Source organism: Lissotriton vulgaris, chromosome 10 (genome assembly GCF_964263255.1).
Source record: "Lissotriton vulgaris chromosome 10, aLisVul1.2, whole genome shotgun sequence".
NCBI lineage: Eukaryota > Metazoa > Chordata > Amphibia > Caudata > Salamandridae > Lissotriton > Lissotriton vulgaris.
In genome coordinates this window covers 211370286-211387424 of record NC_141698.1, presented here as the reverse complement: position 1 = coordinate 211387424, position 17139 = coordinate 211370286, and the positions used below count along the sequence as shown (strand labels likewise).

At 40.5% G+C, this 17139-nt stretch overlaps 1 protein-coding gene across 1 annotated transcript in view; it reads right to left on the bottom strand.

Annotated features, from left to right (window-relative positions):
* MINDY4 (MINDY lysine 48 deubiquitinase 4) overlaps positions 1 to 17139 on the bottom strand; it is a 718486-nt gene that overhangs the window by 173694 nt on the left and 527653 nt on the right. The window contains exons 11-13 of the mRNA XM_086940895.1: positions 10413 to 10476; positions 5958 to 6023; positions 4071 to 4138 (exon numbers count right to left, since the gene is read on the bottom strand). Of these exons, the coding sequence (XP_086797021.1) occupies positions 4071 to 4138; positions 5958 to 6023; positions 10413 to 10476 (198 nt within the window). The remainder of the gene's footprint in view (positions 1 to 4070; positions 4139 to 5957; positions 6024 to 10412; positions 10477 to 17139) is intronic.

Genomic DNA, 17139 nt, shown 5'->3' with positions numbered 1-17139 from the left:
GGCCACACAGAACACATTACCCAGCCTATCTATCTACCCACAATAGATACAGTAGTCTAGAAACGGTAGACTGACAAGTGGCTGAAGAGGGGAGTGTTCCACAAGTATCTCCCACGATCGAGATCAATACACTCCCAGCCCCAGATACATATACTAAGGCATCCAATATAGTTGAACTTAGTCAGGTCCCAAGCATGACGGACCCTATTTCATCCCCCGCTAATACGCCCTCGGGTACGAATTACTCCCCCACAAGCTAACTGGCGCCCATTGAGCTTATCCCCAACAACTCCCTTTCTATAGGCCCAGCCACTACCCAACTGTCACATATAACAGTGATATCTTGGAACGTGGCAGGCCTAGCCAACAAAATAGATTGCACAGATTGGGGTTCTTACATCAGCTCCAAAAATATACTCCTTTTCCAAGAGACTTGGGCACGTGAGGAAATATTATTTCCGGGTTTTGCCTCTTTTTCCAAAGCCGCTAAATGGGGGGGAAGGGGTAGGCCGTCAGGAGGACTCACGACCTGGGTAGCAACGGACCTAGGTTGTCAAGCTACCTGTCTAGAGACCGCCTCAGATGACATATTGGCTGTTTTACTTGAGTGGCCAGACTCCACGAAGTTGTTAGTCATCAACATTTATTCAAGGCCGGTACCAATGCACAAAGAATCTGGCACCATAGATGAATTAGCTGGGCTCTTAGAAGGCATTCCATGTGAACTCGCCTGCCTGGTGGGAGGTGATTTTAATTCTCATTACGAACCACTGCCTGGACTACGCGATGGCCCTTCCTACGAGGAAGACTCATGCTGGTTCGTCCCTGAGACGGTGGCACCACCCCCAAGGGCCTGGACTCCTTTGGCCTTGCAGATAACTGCCCTCACTCTCAACCTAGGTCTAAGGGCGTGCAACGGCCGTTGCAAATCAGACATACCCAGTATCCATACCTATAACAAAACAGGTAGCGAATCTTGACTGGACTACATTATGGTTAAACTGTTCATGTGGCCAGCAATAGTCGATTTCAAAGTCACTGAAAGAACGGACAGTGACCATAATGCCTTGGAAATGACTTATTTCCTGCCTGGGGGTGAGGATACATCCCACGGAACGAACAAAGATAAGGCGGGCCTCCTACTTGAAAATAATCGGAGGAAAGTCAAGTGGGAGAAATTGGCCAATAGTCTAGATAGAATACTGCAGTTATATGAAAGGATCATCCCATTTCTGGAGAGCGCCTTCCAGTTAGGAAATGAGGTGCAAGATGATGCCAGCAGAGGAAAGCTTGCACAAATACACGCAGACATCATCAACACCTTAGAGCAGGATCTGTTCTCATCCTCAGGGAAAAGGAAAGGCCCTCCGCCCAAGACGTCTTGGTATAACGTCGCTTGCAGGGAAGCCAAGGCCTATTTGTTACTTGCTATAAAGGGACGTCTTAGCAAGGAAGAAATCCGTGCCAGGAGAAGATCGTACAAAAACCTCCTGGAGAATGCGCGGGCGGAATGGGACCATGATTACTGGGAAAATCTCGTTAGAGCACTAACAACCAGAGATTCCCGCAAATTCTGGCGCGTAGTCGCTAACGGCACGGAGGACTTATCCTCCGCAATAGAGCCTAACATAGCCCCTACGGTATGGCAGAGTCACTTCGAGGCGTTGTATGCGGAGGGAGGAGGGGATCAAAATAGGGCTGGTATCATAAAGACATCTAGTCCCACAGCGGTTCCTTTTACTGAAAAAGAGGTGAGGGAGGCCATTAAAGGCCTAGCTGCTGGAAAAGCCCCGGGGCTTGATGGGGTGCCCGGGGACTTGTTTAAGCAGGAACCAGGGATATGGGCACCTTATCTTACATTGATATTCAATGCCATTCTGGGGGGAATGGAGGTACCCGATACTTGGATGGGAGCAGAGGTGGTCCCAATTTATAAAAAGGGATCCCCTCTGCTTCCTGCCAACTATCGTCCCATCAGTCTTATCGACATATCCCAAAAACTCTTCGGTAGACTTATTCTGAATCGGCTTCAGGCCTGGATAGAAGAGATGGACATCCTGTCCCCCTATCAGGCAGGATTTAGGCAGGGTGTATCGACTATAGACCAAATGTTCAGGCTAAATCTCCTCTACTGGAGAACAGCTGTAATCGAGGGCGGCACTCTGTATACTATTTTTGTAGACTTACGTGCCGCCTTCGATTTGGTACCCAGAGCGAGGCTGTGGAGAGTTATGGAAGAGCTGAACGTCCCTGGTGATATTTTGGCAATCCTGATGAGACTACACTATAACAACTACGCCCGCATAAGGAGTGGCAAAGGTGGCAAGTTAACCGAAAGGTTCCCCGTTCGCAGAGGGGTTAGACAGGGTTGTGTGCTTGCACTGACCCTGTTTTGCCTCTTTGTGAACGGGGTTGTTGCCCACCTAAACAGGATTGCCAACACTGATGCCCCAAAGTTGACAGGCAGCAGGGTGCCTGCAATTATGTTTGCAGATGACACCCTGCTGCTGTCTAAATCCCCTATGGGGATCCAACGCATCTTGGATGGTTTTCTAGAGTTCTGCTCTGAACGAGGTTTGGAAATCAACCCACAGAAAACTAAATTCATGATTTTGAATCCCAACCCCCATAATCGAGCCCCACCTAGGCTAGGCACAGTCCAACTAGAACGTGTGCACAATATCGAATACTTGGGGATTACTTTAAATGAACATCTAACGTGGACGTCTCACCAGACTAAAGTGACCATCAAACTGGCTCAGTTGGCGGGTGGCACTATGCGTCTGGCGAATAAATCCTCCTATCGCCCACTAACCCCAATCATTCATATCTACAAAACTCAAGCCCGTGCGGTGTCACATATGGGGGTGAGCTGTGGGGACACTCTCAACTCCCTAAATTACAGTCAACTGAAAACAAATTTCTGAGACAGGTCGTTGCCCTCCCCCAGAGCACTCCACTACTTCCCTTAGATTAGACTTGGGAATTCGACCAATAACGGAAGAGCTAGGACTTAAACCCCTAACATTTTGGAGGCGTTTGTGGTGTAGCCCAGATCTTATAAGCTATAGAGAGGAGCTACAGGAATTCCTGGAGTTACGGAATGCCAAGAGGATCCCGTGGATGATTTACGTCAAGGGAATGCTAGAGGAGATGGGCTACCCGGAACTATAGACGGATCCTTCAAACACCTGTCTAAAGACTCCAAAAAAGGTACTTGTGAGAGCATACCAAGAACTGATGCTCACAAAAGCTATTGACGCCACTCGAGAAGGATCCCTGACACATCTGTTCCTAAAAGCGAAAGACTCCTACTGTCTCGAAAGTACTCTAGACGCTATGTCTCCTGTATTAACGAGGAAATTATTTTTACAATGGAGATACAGAAGCCTCCCCCTAGCATCATTTACAGTGTCCTGGTCATCCCGCTCCACCATAGAAACTTGCCCAGTGTGTGCTCATCCGAAGGAGGATGATGTTCACGTTGTCTTCTTCTGCAAGGGCTATGAGAGGAGCAGGAAATACTGGTTAGTCCCGTTACTAAGGAACTTGGGTTTTAGATCTTTTCAACCTGCTTACAGAGTTTTAAAGACAGACCTCTCACCCACTGTAGTCTTTGCCCTCTCGAAATTTTTAACCTCTATGTGGTTCACCCGAAGCCGATTGGTCAAAAGACTTGTATAAAAGACTCCTCGAAAATTATATACTGTTTTCGCAGCACCCCTTGTTTTTAAAATGTTTTAATCACTGGATCACATTGTGTTTAATTCGTTTTTAATTGTGTATAAATGCTATGCATCTTTTATGATCTGTGATCGAAATAAAGATTTTTGAAATGAAATGAAATAATTTGCTTGCAGATGGAAGCAAGGTTCATGTTGCCCAGAATCTGTGGGACCTTCTGACCGCAGAGAGGTAATGTTTTCTGAGAAAGGTAATCGGCATCTTACTATTTCTAGTAGTGTGTATGGAACAAACCAAGTACCATTATTCGGATTATACAATCAATATTATTTTCAGGTTAAGCACATTCGACGGGCTACAAACACATGCAACGAGGGAATACTTACAAACCAAAGGATCTTGAGAAGACTACGGAGAAAGTGAGAAGAATACATCCGAAAGGACCAATTTCAAACTGTAAAAGATACCAAAGTAAATTTATTTTAGGAAAATTAGGGCTGTTAAATTGATACTTTAGCACAGTAAGACTTCATAAATGTTTCTAAAATACTTTTTTGACATGTGGGCCAACTACGAAAAGATCCTAATAAAAATGTATTCACAATGAAAATACTAGTATCAATTTACATTTACATTAGGATGGAGACAAAAAAAATAATCACAGAACAGGTGAGAAGAGAACATATTAGCATTTAATGTGAGTTGACCCGAACTATAAACTCTTGCATTTTTCCTAAGGCATGAAAACAAGAGAGTAATTTTAGGATTTATTTAAAAGTCCAACAACTGATTTTTTTGCACTTTCTAATAAAGCAACCTATAGAAATCAATCCCGTACTAATTTTACCTATTACTTACGTATAATAGGACTTTATTGATCCACAGACAGAGTTAAAGACTTGAAACAACATGGAAAAGAAAATCTCTTTAGGGTTCCACGCTGTTTCAAGAAACTCACTCAAGTTTAAATGCCTCAATTAATTGGAGGCTCCTGAATTTGAAACCCTTTCAGTGAATGAGAAATATTTTAATGATGGAATAAAGGCAGACTATGTGGAATAATGACTTTGAAGTTTTTGAGCGTCATTAAACAATGGCAGATAGCAGTGAAAACATATTTGATCAGGTGATGACTTTAAACGTTTGCACTTTAAATTGACTGAAGCATTTTTAAAACTTGTGCAGCTTTTCTACAGCATTATTTTAAACCTTCAAATCATACAAATTATGCAAGTGCATGATCCATTACAACCATATTTTACCTTAAACATTTAGGGGCAGATTTACAAGCCACTTGCGCCACTTTAGCGTCACTTTTCCCATGTTAAAAATGACGCAATAGTGGCGCAAGGGGCTTGTAAATTTCCCCCTTAGAATGCTGAATGATCTGCATAGGGATACTTTTGCGATAACAAAAAGATTGATCTGAATGGATTGTATGGAGTTGATTCCCGTTTTGCACCTTCATTCTGCTAGCCCACAATACCTCATCACACAGTAGTTAAAACATCGATTATTGCCTCAAAAGGGGCCCTTAGTTATTTATTTTACCTATTCTTGTGCGTTCTACATTAGTGTCACCTGAAACTCTCCACATGTTGGAATATGTTTCAATGACAGTTTTTATTTTATTTAGAAAGTTACGCATCGAAAAACGTGATCTTAGTTCTACAAGATTGCTGCAATCAATGAAAGCCATACTAAATGGCAAAATCAGGATACTATTTTTTATCTATTGCCACACTTATTTTGCATAAAGTCTTCCAAAACTCTTGATGCACTGAAATACATTAAAGCAAGCAAAAAATTATATTTACACAATGTTAAGAACGGACTTCGGGTGTGAATTTCCTGAAATAAAAAACATTAACTTTGAACCGAAAATAAAATGTGCTCTTCAGATTCAGATCCCCAGTTCAGACTTTATATGTAGGAAATTATTGATGTATTCATGTATGTTTGTTATAAAACATCTGCTACCTAAGAGTATTAGTGTGCTGTACGTAGAATAAGGAGAGGTTATATACTGCAACAATGCATAGAACAACAGAATAAAATAAGTCTAAAGTTTACATCCTAAAAAGAAAGAGGATTAGGATAAGGCTAGGGGTTAAATATATCGGAGTGAAACAGGATCTATGGGCATAGGGTGAGAAGAATAGGTTGACTGAACATACATAAGTGAGACAATATTGGAAGTAAGAAGGATCAGGAGGATAAAAGTTAAAAGGAAGCTGAGATTGTAGAAGAAGATGATGGAGCAAAGATCATACCTGGTGAATGTTTTGCTGAAGAAAGCATTTCAGATCTTCATATTTGGTTAATGTATACAATAAAATCTGAAAAAAGACAAACACGGTTTAAATATATGATTTAGTGGATACAACCTTTTCCCCGCATCCCTTTCATTTAAAGTTTCTTATTCAAGTCAATACATTTGGATTTGATCCCTGTTCTGCATTGAGCATCACTTTAAGTTAAATTAAAAACAGTGTCAAAGGAGCCAGTGTTACCAGGAAATGTTTTTATGATTTTTTCATGTAAAAACATAACACAGTATACATGCGATGATCAACTCACCCAGAAAGTACTAACTGATAATGGTCAAATGAATTAAAGGTAACCCTCACAACAACTGTGTACCACCTATTCCCAATTCACATTAGGAACTCACAAATGTATTATTCTGGTCTCAATATGACTGGCTGTAGGGTAAGCAGAGGAAGAAGTTGAGGAGGCTTGACCACAGATAACATGTATTCAATGAAATTTATGAATGATTAGCTAGGAAATGTTTTTGCATATGAGTCCCACATCATTTAATAACAAATGACACACTACAGCAAGTCAATGCCTCTAATTGTTTAATTTTGGTAGACCGTAAACAATTGAATGAAAACCACATGAATTTATTCAGGGTACAAACTGTCCCCATATGTGATGCCTTACATTTGAAACAATGTCAGTAAATGACTTTTATGCCATCTAATTGCAACAACGTTTCTGTAAACCTTCTCCGAACTACGTAGATCAATCTGACTTCCATCCTTATTACAGTACACAAATGCCACATTATTGCACTCCCCCTTCCTGCATATTCTTCTTATACTTGTACATATACTTTAATTTTAGGAAATTCGCCCAAAATCTCTTCAGTTGGAGAGCTAATATGGTTCTGGTTGAAACCTAAAACCACAAACAACCGATACCTCTCCAAAATATACTGTTCCTGACCTCCCACACGGTCATAGATGACATAACAAACGACATAATCAACAACGTCACTGATAACATTACATCACCATCAATATTAGTTATGATATCAGTGAAGCTGTTCAAGCCTCCTGAGCTCCAAACGCCACTTAGCAGCACCTTTGCGCCCAAAGAGTTCCTGGATTGAGCGTTAAAGGTTGCAGAGCCACAAACCCATTTATGGGGTGCCCAAAAGGCTGTAGGTAGCCAATCGTGCATCCTGTGCTCAATAGACTTAGTCCTAGAGCTGACTGAGCAATATTCTCTGAGATCTGGGTGTCAGCTCTCTACACCCTCTGGACATGGCCTTCATCGTTGTCAAGTTATCTCTGGTTGCAAGGCCTGTGATTATGACCCCTCCCAAAAGATCCCAGTGAGCATAGCCTTATGCTGTGCTCAGACACCTTTGGATGCAGGCCATATTCTCAACTCCAATGGTTATTATCTGTTTTCCCATATCTCATTGCGCGTCATCATGCGATGGCTAGCTATAAACTAGCTGTCTATTCAATGACAAACAAAACCCTCAAACCAGCCATTGATTTATAAAAGATGGTATCCCTCTAACACTGTAGCAAGGAAGACTAGGACGATCCTATAAAGAATGTTCTCAGAATCCGGTAATTGCTTGAGCCGCTAATCTACACATCGAAGGCAGCCTGAGATAGGTCTTGAAATTAAGAACAAAATTAGGAAACAACTGACAGAGGAAGTGAACAGAGGGTAGTAGGTGAGGAGAGAAGATGGTGAAAAAGAAGGAAATACGCTGGGAAGAAATAAGATACAAAATGAAAGGCAGAGAGGACTTTGGCAGGGGTAAAGTCAAGGAAAGAAGTAAATACGTGCAAGGAGCAGAAGGAGAAAGGACCGGATTTGGTAGACGAGAATGGAAAGAAATGATAGTAATGAAAGACAAATAACAATTTACATAATAAAAACGAGATAAAGAGGACAGAGAAACATTTTGCCAATAGAAGTGAGGTAGAAGAAAGATACTATTACTTAAGCTCAACCCACCTTCAATTTTACCTAGTGAGGCATCAGAGGAGTACCAGGAAAAAGAGCAGAGGGGATAATGGTACCCTGTCCCAAGAAGGGATGATTAGGAAGAAACTTCCAAACACTTAAGAAGGAGAGCAGTACAATTAAATCAAGCAATTTAAATGGAACCCTAATATTCTGGAACCCTGAAGCAGATTATAACCTCAGATAAAGGTAAGAAACTGAGCTACTCTGGAAAAGATTAGATGTATGCAATTGGGAACCAAATAGAGGTGTTTAAGTAGAATATAAATCTCGTATTTATTTTTCAAGAAAAAAAATGAATACTTTCAAAAACACTTGTCATGTTTATCTGGGGACGGTTAAAAAAACAGTTTTACTTTGGGATCCATCCATATATATTTTGGGAACAATTGTTATGTTTAACTTAGCAGCAATACAAACTGTTTTGTAAAAGTGCCTCAAAAGAGCCAGACCAAGAACAAATATTCCAGCAGGTGTGGACTCCCTTTCTTTGCGATTCCTGAAATTCGAATTCTCTTTTCTTTCCCTCCCTATATATAGCTTTTTCCCTTCTCCTTTTTCCCCTTTCCCTCCTTTTTTCCTCTTCCTTAATATATTACAGGTGTATATAATTTGTCACATACTGATTTATATTTATTATATTGTTTTGTAGCCTATGAAATTGCCTATCTTTGAACTCCAATAAAAAATTATGACACAAAAAAAAGCCATTTTCTCGTGTTTGATGAAAAAGGTTACTCATAGTCAAACGTAAAACTTAACATTTCTGTACTCAGGCTATATTACACGTTAATACCTATCAACATAGGGCCAAAAAGGGGTTTCCCTGTATCCCCTGATTTCCTATTTACCGTTTCTGGCTGCTATCGACTCTCTTGCGACTGGACATGTAAGTAACTCAGTTTCACGTATATGATGGCTGATAAGATAACAGTCATTACCCAAACCTAAACACTTACCAAGACTACATCACATTTTTTTCTTTTGACTTTATTTTATGTATTTTCTATAGCAAAGATCTACCTTCAAGGAGGACTTGAGCATATTACATACACATACCCACAAAATCACAAATAAGCTTGCACACATATTATTGGAAATCAATTGATATTTTGAGTTATCCTGGATAGTCCTTTTAAAACGAGCTTTTCCACTTACATTAAGTACATAAAATTTGTTCATTTCCCTGCAGGTTCTGTTATTAACCCTGCACCTGGGCCAACTTGCATCTGGTCTGAAATGAAACTGGGTTTCCAACGCCTTAGTTCCTGGTTCCCTGGGAAAATGTTTTGATGCGCTGGGTCAGTGGCTCAGCTTTCCGAGGGGTGTGGTTGAAAGGTGTAATTGAGACAGTATTTTACAGCAAATAGCACGCTGTTCTTTGAGAAATAAAAAAATTAACCCATGATCCTCATCACGCAAGACACCAAATATTCCAAACTACAAAAACTTTGACAATGATAGGTTGTAATCATTACATATTGGCATTTATATAGCGATAAGTTAGCTCTGAAGCAACAGAGTGCTGTACATTAGATAGGGGAATGCTGTGCTTAATTTGAGCCGGTGGTTGCAGATGGCAGGCACCATCACTTTTTTTTGGGAGGGGGGGGGGGCCTGAACTGACTTTTCCATTTCAGATGTTTACCAAGAAAGTGATAACATAGAAAGAGAAAAACAGAGAAACAGATCTTGCAAGAGTGAGAAAAAGGAGCAGGGAGTGTCTGGCACTGCATTAAAGAGACATGAGCTGAAGCAAGAGGACACATCCTTGGTATTCGGCCGCTGACATTTAATATCATTGGCTGTGGGCTTGTGAGAAGACTTTTTGCCACTGGCACTCATTATTTTACAATTTAAGCACTGGGGGAATGGAAGACAATCTACAAGATTGTGTATATTAAGGGCCTGATCATGAGTTCCTTTTAAAATTCTGACCCATGCTGTTTACGCATGGGTCGGAATTAGAAGTTGGTAGGCATTTAACGCATCTGATAATTATTGGATACATTGAATTGCTCAACCTTCGTTGAAATTTAAGAGAGGAAAAAATACGGTACATACAATAAAATGCAGAATTTGGTGCACTAAACACCAAAATCCACGTTAGTCCCATGAACTCATAATAGGTATTATTTATTGCACCTAATAAATGACGAACCCTGTGGAATCATTATTTATCAGGGGCGTTAAATAATTTCTTTGCTTGTAATCAGTCCCTAAGGCGGAAATACCTAAATACAATTCATTCATTATAATGCTCATTTTAAGGAAAGTGAGATTAAGTGACTTGCGAAGAATCAAACTAAGGGAAGCCAAAGCCGAGGCCGGGATGCAAACCTGAGTCCACAGGTTCCTAGGTCAGCAGCTCTAGCTGTTTGCCTACATATCCTCTCCCTAGTTAGTCATGAGCTTAAAAGTTACTTTGAGAGTATAGTTGCACAGCTCACCGTCTCCAAGATTCCGTCTGCCTTGTACCTCCCGGCAGGGCTGAACTGCTGTCGTCCTGAATATCTGTATGGATTAGAAACACAACATCAGTTTGCCAGTGCAATCGAAAACATGAAAGTGCTCATATGATAAATTGGTCTAATTTAAGTAAGTTAAGCAGTAACAAAGCCAATAAGCTTTGCTCTTTTAGACAATTGTGGAAGTGTGGTTATGTAAAATGGCACAGTGCAGCATTTAATTTTTTAATTTATTTTAAAAGTATATTAACACACATTTGAATGAAGCAATATAAAAGTAAAATTGGGGAAAAAGGAGGAATATATTTGGTTAATGTGATTTAGGTATATTTGTTAATCCTCCTGCGCAGCATTCAGTTGGCTAGAGCAGTGTGGACGTACTTAGTCTAATGACATGTTAAAAATTGAGTTGCTATTTGTCAGAGGAGGCTCCTTCGTAATGGTGGAGGAGCGTCACCCCACTGAGTCAGTCAGAGGAAAATAAAATAATAATATAGCAATATTATCACTTTTTTTCTACTGACGACCGACTGAGCCAGGGAGTATTGGGGCGGGGCGGGGCCAGACTTGGTAGAGAGGAGGGGGTAGTGTGCTCTGTAAAGTGCACTTGTCAGTTTGGCTGGCCGTATTAGGCCAGCCAGACATGCACACTTAGGTTTCTCCAACCCGGCTGTGTTGCAAATCTTGGTTGGACAAACGCCACAAGCACTAAGGCACTGTCTAAGCGGCAAACGAGGCCGCTCAGACCAATCCTGGCGCCACTCTCATGCTATGAGAGCAGCGCTGGATTAGGTGGAGAGCCAGTGCGGGTGTGCCAGAGACTGCTGGTACACCATCAGGAAAGAAAAGGAGCACCAACGCGTCAGCAACAGGACATGGGCATTTTTAAAAATGATATCTTCTTTACCCGCCTCCCCCCCCCACCACTGGAGTTTTGTGGCAGGACCTGCTGCTATTTGTAGTAAATGTTCTAGTGTTTTGACTTTCTAGTTTACCTGCATGCTTAAATAAGCTCATAGCCCTAGAGAATAACTGCCCCTATATAAAAGGATGCACTCATTCATTCATCAAGTGCTAGGTGATTTGTAAATGCTCTGAAGAAAGGAGAGTAACCCGTTGTGTAACAAAGGGAATCAGGTACTGATAACCTTACAAGAAAACTTTTTCCCTCTGTGCTAATTCATATTTGTGTCAGAGACCACTTCTTTCTACTCATACCTACCCATTCAAATCATGCTAATCACTCCTGTTTTCTGTAGAAAGTATCGCCTTATTTTATGACAGTTGAAATATTAAAAATGTTGTTGCAACTACAGCAATAACATACAATGCTAAAATATCAAAACATATATGTGTACATATGCAAAGTCATTGAGATAAAATTGTATAACATGAAAGAGAAGATGTTATAGATGATTCCTTTTCTCATATGGCTGAATCAAGATCTAATATTATTTCATACTCAGACATTTGTCTTATACGCAAATTTTGTGGTAGATCTCATTGCACCATTTACACTTAGTACATATATCAAATCTCAATCAACTCAACATTGTGAAAAATATAAAATTAAAAAGAAAAATTAAACACATGAATCATAAAAAGCAGGTTGTTGACGAAGCGCTTCGGTGGACTTGACTTGATTTAACCACCTTCTTCAGGACAAGCTAATTTTAAAAACAATATGTTTCGATCTACAAAAAATATAAAACAGCATACCAGATACCTGTACTCGATGTCACATATAGTATACACAAAACAGGAGGCTGACCTTAGCATCAAACAGTCAGTCAGCAGAAAAGACTGTGCCTTTCATTCGCCTTTATTTCATTAATCCAGAAAGAAATATTATTCACTGACAGAGTTAAAAGTAACCCATTCATGACTATCGCAGATAGATATTCCTTCTATCAATTGCTAACCATTCCACTTCATTCATTCAATCTTAGTCACTCACGATCCTCGTGCAAACTCATTATAATAATGTGATACACTTACAGTGACTCCATAAATAGAAATCTCTAAAGTCATAGGATCTCCCCACAATAGAATATACTGGAGATTTATTGCTATTCTTTCGATTTTAAAAAATGAAGTACATATCCCTATTAGTATTTAAATGCTTTTTGATAGACGAGAGGGAGGCACAAATTCGCTTACCCTTCTGAACCCAAAATTCTTTCAGAACTTCTATCCACAGTTTCCTATCATCAATCTAGGAACTGTGTTCCTTAGTTAGAATATAGATTCCACTGTCCTGGTATTTTCCGGGCTATTCAGTGTCTTTGGGTGCACTTTGGTGGCTCTATAATAATTTCAAAAATAGCACCCGGATCAGTGATTGTTTTCCATCTCTTCCTCAGACGGTTTTTATACTCACAAAATTATCCCATTGCTATTCTAAAAATAGTTCACCCCGTATTCTGCCTACCAAATCATGTGCTAAGTCAATAAATTCTTCAGCTATAATTGCTTATCAGGAGATTATTTTGCATTCAAAATCAAGTGACAATTTCTACATTTATTTTACACAAGGGCATAATTACACTTTTATTATTATTATTATTAATATGTGCCCATTCCATCTGTTTGTTGTTGCTTCGTTATTTTGAAATGACAGATTCACTCGATGATAGGAATGAGGTATTTATACATGTCCTATCTTTGCCTATTCCGATGCCTAAAAATGATTTGAGTGTAGGAACACTGTTTCATTAGCTTATAACATTCTCAAACCCAATTACGTTCATGGGTTTATTCCCAATCTTTTACTTTTTAACAAATAGATAAAAAGATTTTTAACAACAGTCTAAAAGATCATCCAACTATACTGGCCCTAAAAGACACAGGAGTAAACTATTTTATTGTGTATAGTTAGTTAAAAACAAAACAATTTTCCCTTAAAATCATCAATTTGACAAACATTCCTATCTACATTTTCAATATAAAAAAAAGTTACAAAGCCAAGAGAAATATAAACTATGTACTGGTTGGTGCTGGATACTAATCATCCTCAATTTCATAGTTAGAATTAATGTGCAAAAGTGCAAATGATAATGGAATAATGTGCTGACTTGGTGCAAGAATTTAGTTGCCCTACAAGAAGTGTGGCTTAAAAATGCCATTACGGCTGGTCAGCATGATCTGACTTGAAGAGAATGAAAAGCATGGAGTAGAAAATGCAGTCTCAAATTGTTCACAGCTGGGCAAATACACAAAAGGTGTACGAGTGTCTCTTCCGCCTGTTCGCATAGTCTGCACTGGGTGGTCGGCCATGTTTGTTTCCATGTTGGGACCAGGTCTTTTGAGCAAAAGGCTCCCAGTCTAATCAAAAGTAGAAAATGCTGAACATATGGAGTTATGTGTTGGACACGGTACGGCTGTGGTGTCCGGATCTCATATAAAGATAAAACCATACAGCCGTATTTTTTATTTGTTAGGACAGCTTTATCCATTAGCCAGGCTTTTTGTTTTGCAGCATTGTTTGGTATTTTTTTTACGCTGAGAAGCTATAGTTTGTTTTCCAGGCTTCGTGCAGATTTAGCATAGTTAATACCTGTTCCAGAGCTGTTGGCCAGTCTTTCTTCCCTTTTGGCTGGTTCTTCAGTTCCGTCCAGCAATGCCCAAGCAAGGACTCTTCTTGGGCTGCTCTTAGTTTCCAGCACAATTGTATTATCGCTGCTTGCCTTACCTGGATTTGGTTTGATAACCCGAATTCCAGGTGCACTTGTGCTTGAGATATAAATTTCGGAATCCGAAAGACTACTTTAAAGAGGCTTGATTGATGGAGATTCAGAAACTTTGCATCTTGGCCCTTAAGTAATTTGGAGCAGTAAGTAAAAGTTGGAAGGAACTTGGCAGCAATAACTTTTAATAAATGGGAGTTTGATAGACACTTTAGTTTCTGCTTTGGAGTATTTAGTGTGAAGCGTAATTTGCTTGCCTGTGCTCTTCTTTTAATTAGATGTTCTTTGAGTGCAAATCTTGAATCAACCAATACTCCCAGATATTTGTAGGAGCCACTTTGCTCTATGCTGTTCCCTGCTGCGTCCCACTTGTACTTTTTCCTATTGGACCCGGTATTTGCTGAGAAACGGATTACCTTGGTTTTTTGTGGGTTTTTTTTTGCTTCACGTCACACCAAAATGTTTTATTTTGTCAAGGCTTAAACATACATATTTCAAAACAATATAGAACCAAGGCCATGTACGATTTCTCTAAAACGATACCAAATCAGATGTGGTGTTTTGCAGATGTTGCATCTTTATTCAGACAGACATTTGTATTTTCCTGGTTTGTAAGCCTTGACCCCCTGACAGTGGGCAGGGATGAATTTGTTCAGGGACGGTAAGAAGGCCAGTGTGTGGACTGGGGATGAAATACTAACACAGACTAGGAAGGAATGCCAAAACAGAACTATCACACCTCTGCAGCCTAGCTGACATAACGGAAAGAAGCTGCATGTTCTTCAGGCAAGTGCTAACTTACATTTCAAGTCTAGCTTTTGCCAGGACAGGTATAAAATAGACCTACTGCTTACAATATACATGGAGTGGGCTTTGGGTCTGCCCCTTTCAACCATTGGCTTCTTCTTTTTTTTTTTTACTATTTCTTTATTAGTTGTTTTTCCAACCTGCATATCACGTTCATGTAAAAAAAAAAAAATTACAGCATATTTTCACCTCCGCCGAGGCAGCAGAACAGCCCAACAATGAACTCAGGAATTTAGTCCTATATGCAGTCCCATGAAGGTTTTCCAAGCTGTCATGGTTTACTTCTTGTTCTCTTGTTTCGTGTCATATAAACTAACCTTAACCAAAACTAACCCTAACCCCACCAGATCCCCCCCAACAACCCCCCTCTACCCCCCCCCACCCTCCACCCCCTGCCGGGTCTATCTAAGTAAAGGTCCATGTATCTCAATGCTCGTTTTGGGTCTCCACATTTCTCCCCTCCTAGCTGGGGCCATCCCCCCGCTGGAAATCGTCCCCTCTCGTGACGCCTGTGTGGATTGTTAGGCCTGCCCCGGTATTTCCTGAACCATCACTCCCCACGCCAGCAATACCTCAGGTAGTTTATCATCCTTTTTGGTGCCTTGGTTTTGTTGTAATTTAGTGATAGACCGAGCTCCTCTGTGTATTCCAACAGCTTTGTGACCAGGTGCTGTAAGCCTACTGGAGTCTGGCTACATAGGACTATATTATCTGCGTACTGCAAGGTTCGAGCTTGGCGGTTAGCTAGGTTCGGAGGGTCGCTTTGAACTTCTGTAAGCCTTTTATCTAGATCGGCAGTAAATATGTTGAAAAGGCTGGGAGCTAGCACGCATCCTTGTTTTAAACCGATGTGTGTTGGTATCCTCGCTGTGGTTCTTTCCCCATTTCCTAATTTTATCTGGACCCAAGTCGCAGAGTACAGGTTGACTATGGCCCGTAGTAGTCGTGGCGGGAAGCACAATTTTTCCATCTTTTGTCACAGGAGTTCTCTGGGTACCATGTCGAATGCTGCTTTCAGATGAACAAAACACGTGTACAGTTTGATGGGCTTTTGCTGCACTTTTTCGCCGAGGAGGTTCAGGGCTAGAAGGTTACACATTGTACTCATGTTATGTTATGTTATTAGTGCTTCTAAAGCGCAACATTCATCCTAGCAGGATATCACGGCGCTAAGATTGAACAGTAAATTGTGAGCAAATGCCAGAGGCTAATCTTTATTCTATTTTAGGGAACAGTCCTGTCTTTAGTTTTTTTCTAAAAGTAGGATAACATTGCGTGAGCCTTAGATCTATTGGCAGATCATTCCAAATGTTGGCGGCTAAGTGCGAAAAAGTGCGCCCGCCTATTCTGGCTCTTTTTACTCGTGTAGTGACTGCTTTGGCTGTAGATTGTGAACGCAAGTTCCGAGCCGGTGCATAAAGCTTGATTCTATTCTGCAGGATATTAGGACCAGTTTTATGCAGAGTTTTATGAGCAATACATAACATTTTAAAAGATGCTCTTTGCCTCATGGGTAGCCAGTGTAAAGCTCTCAAGCAGTTCTTAGCAGAATCATATTTTTTCTTGTTACAGACCGCTTTTGCTGCCGCATTCTGGACAAGTTGTAGTTTCGTAAATAGATAATCTGCCATACCAACAAACAGCAAATTGCCATAGTCCAGCCTACTTATCAGTAATGACTGGACTAAGATCTGTCTGCATTCGATAGGAATCCATGGGAAAACGCGTTTTAGCATTTTTAATAAAGCAAAGCCTTTGCCACATATTGTGGTGACATGATGTTTCATAGACAAAGTAGTGTCAATATGAACTCCCAGATTTCTAGCAGTCAGGGTTGGATTAGGTGGAGTGCCCAGAGTATTAGGCCACCAGGTGTTATCCCAAAGCTGTTGGGATCCACCGAACAGAAGGATTTCTGATTTGTCGGCTTTTAATTTCAAATAGTGGCTATGTATCCAATTAGATAGCTCTGACAGACAGTTATGCAGCCTATTTTTGGCTTCCTCTTCGTATGAGCAAATATTGATACCCCATTTTTTGCCAATAGACGCAAGAGAGCCAGGTCTAAAACCTGTTTGAGAAATTGGAAGAATCTTGCTAGAGGTGACCCAACCTTCGAGCTCAATGAGAAGATTTGATGCATATATTTTGGCTTCCACGTCAATGAGCATGATTAATCTATAGCTCGCCAGGTCAGATCTGGTTTCCAGCTTTGA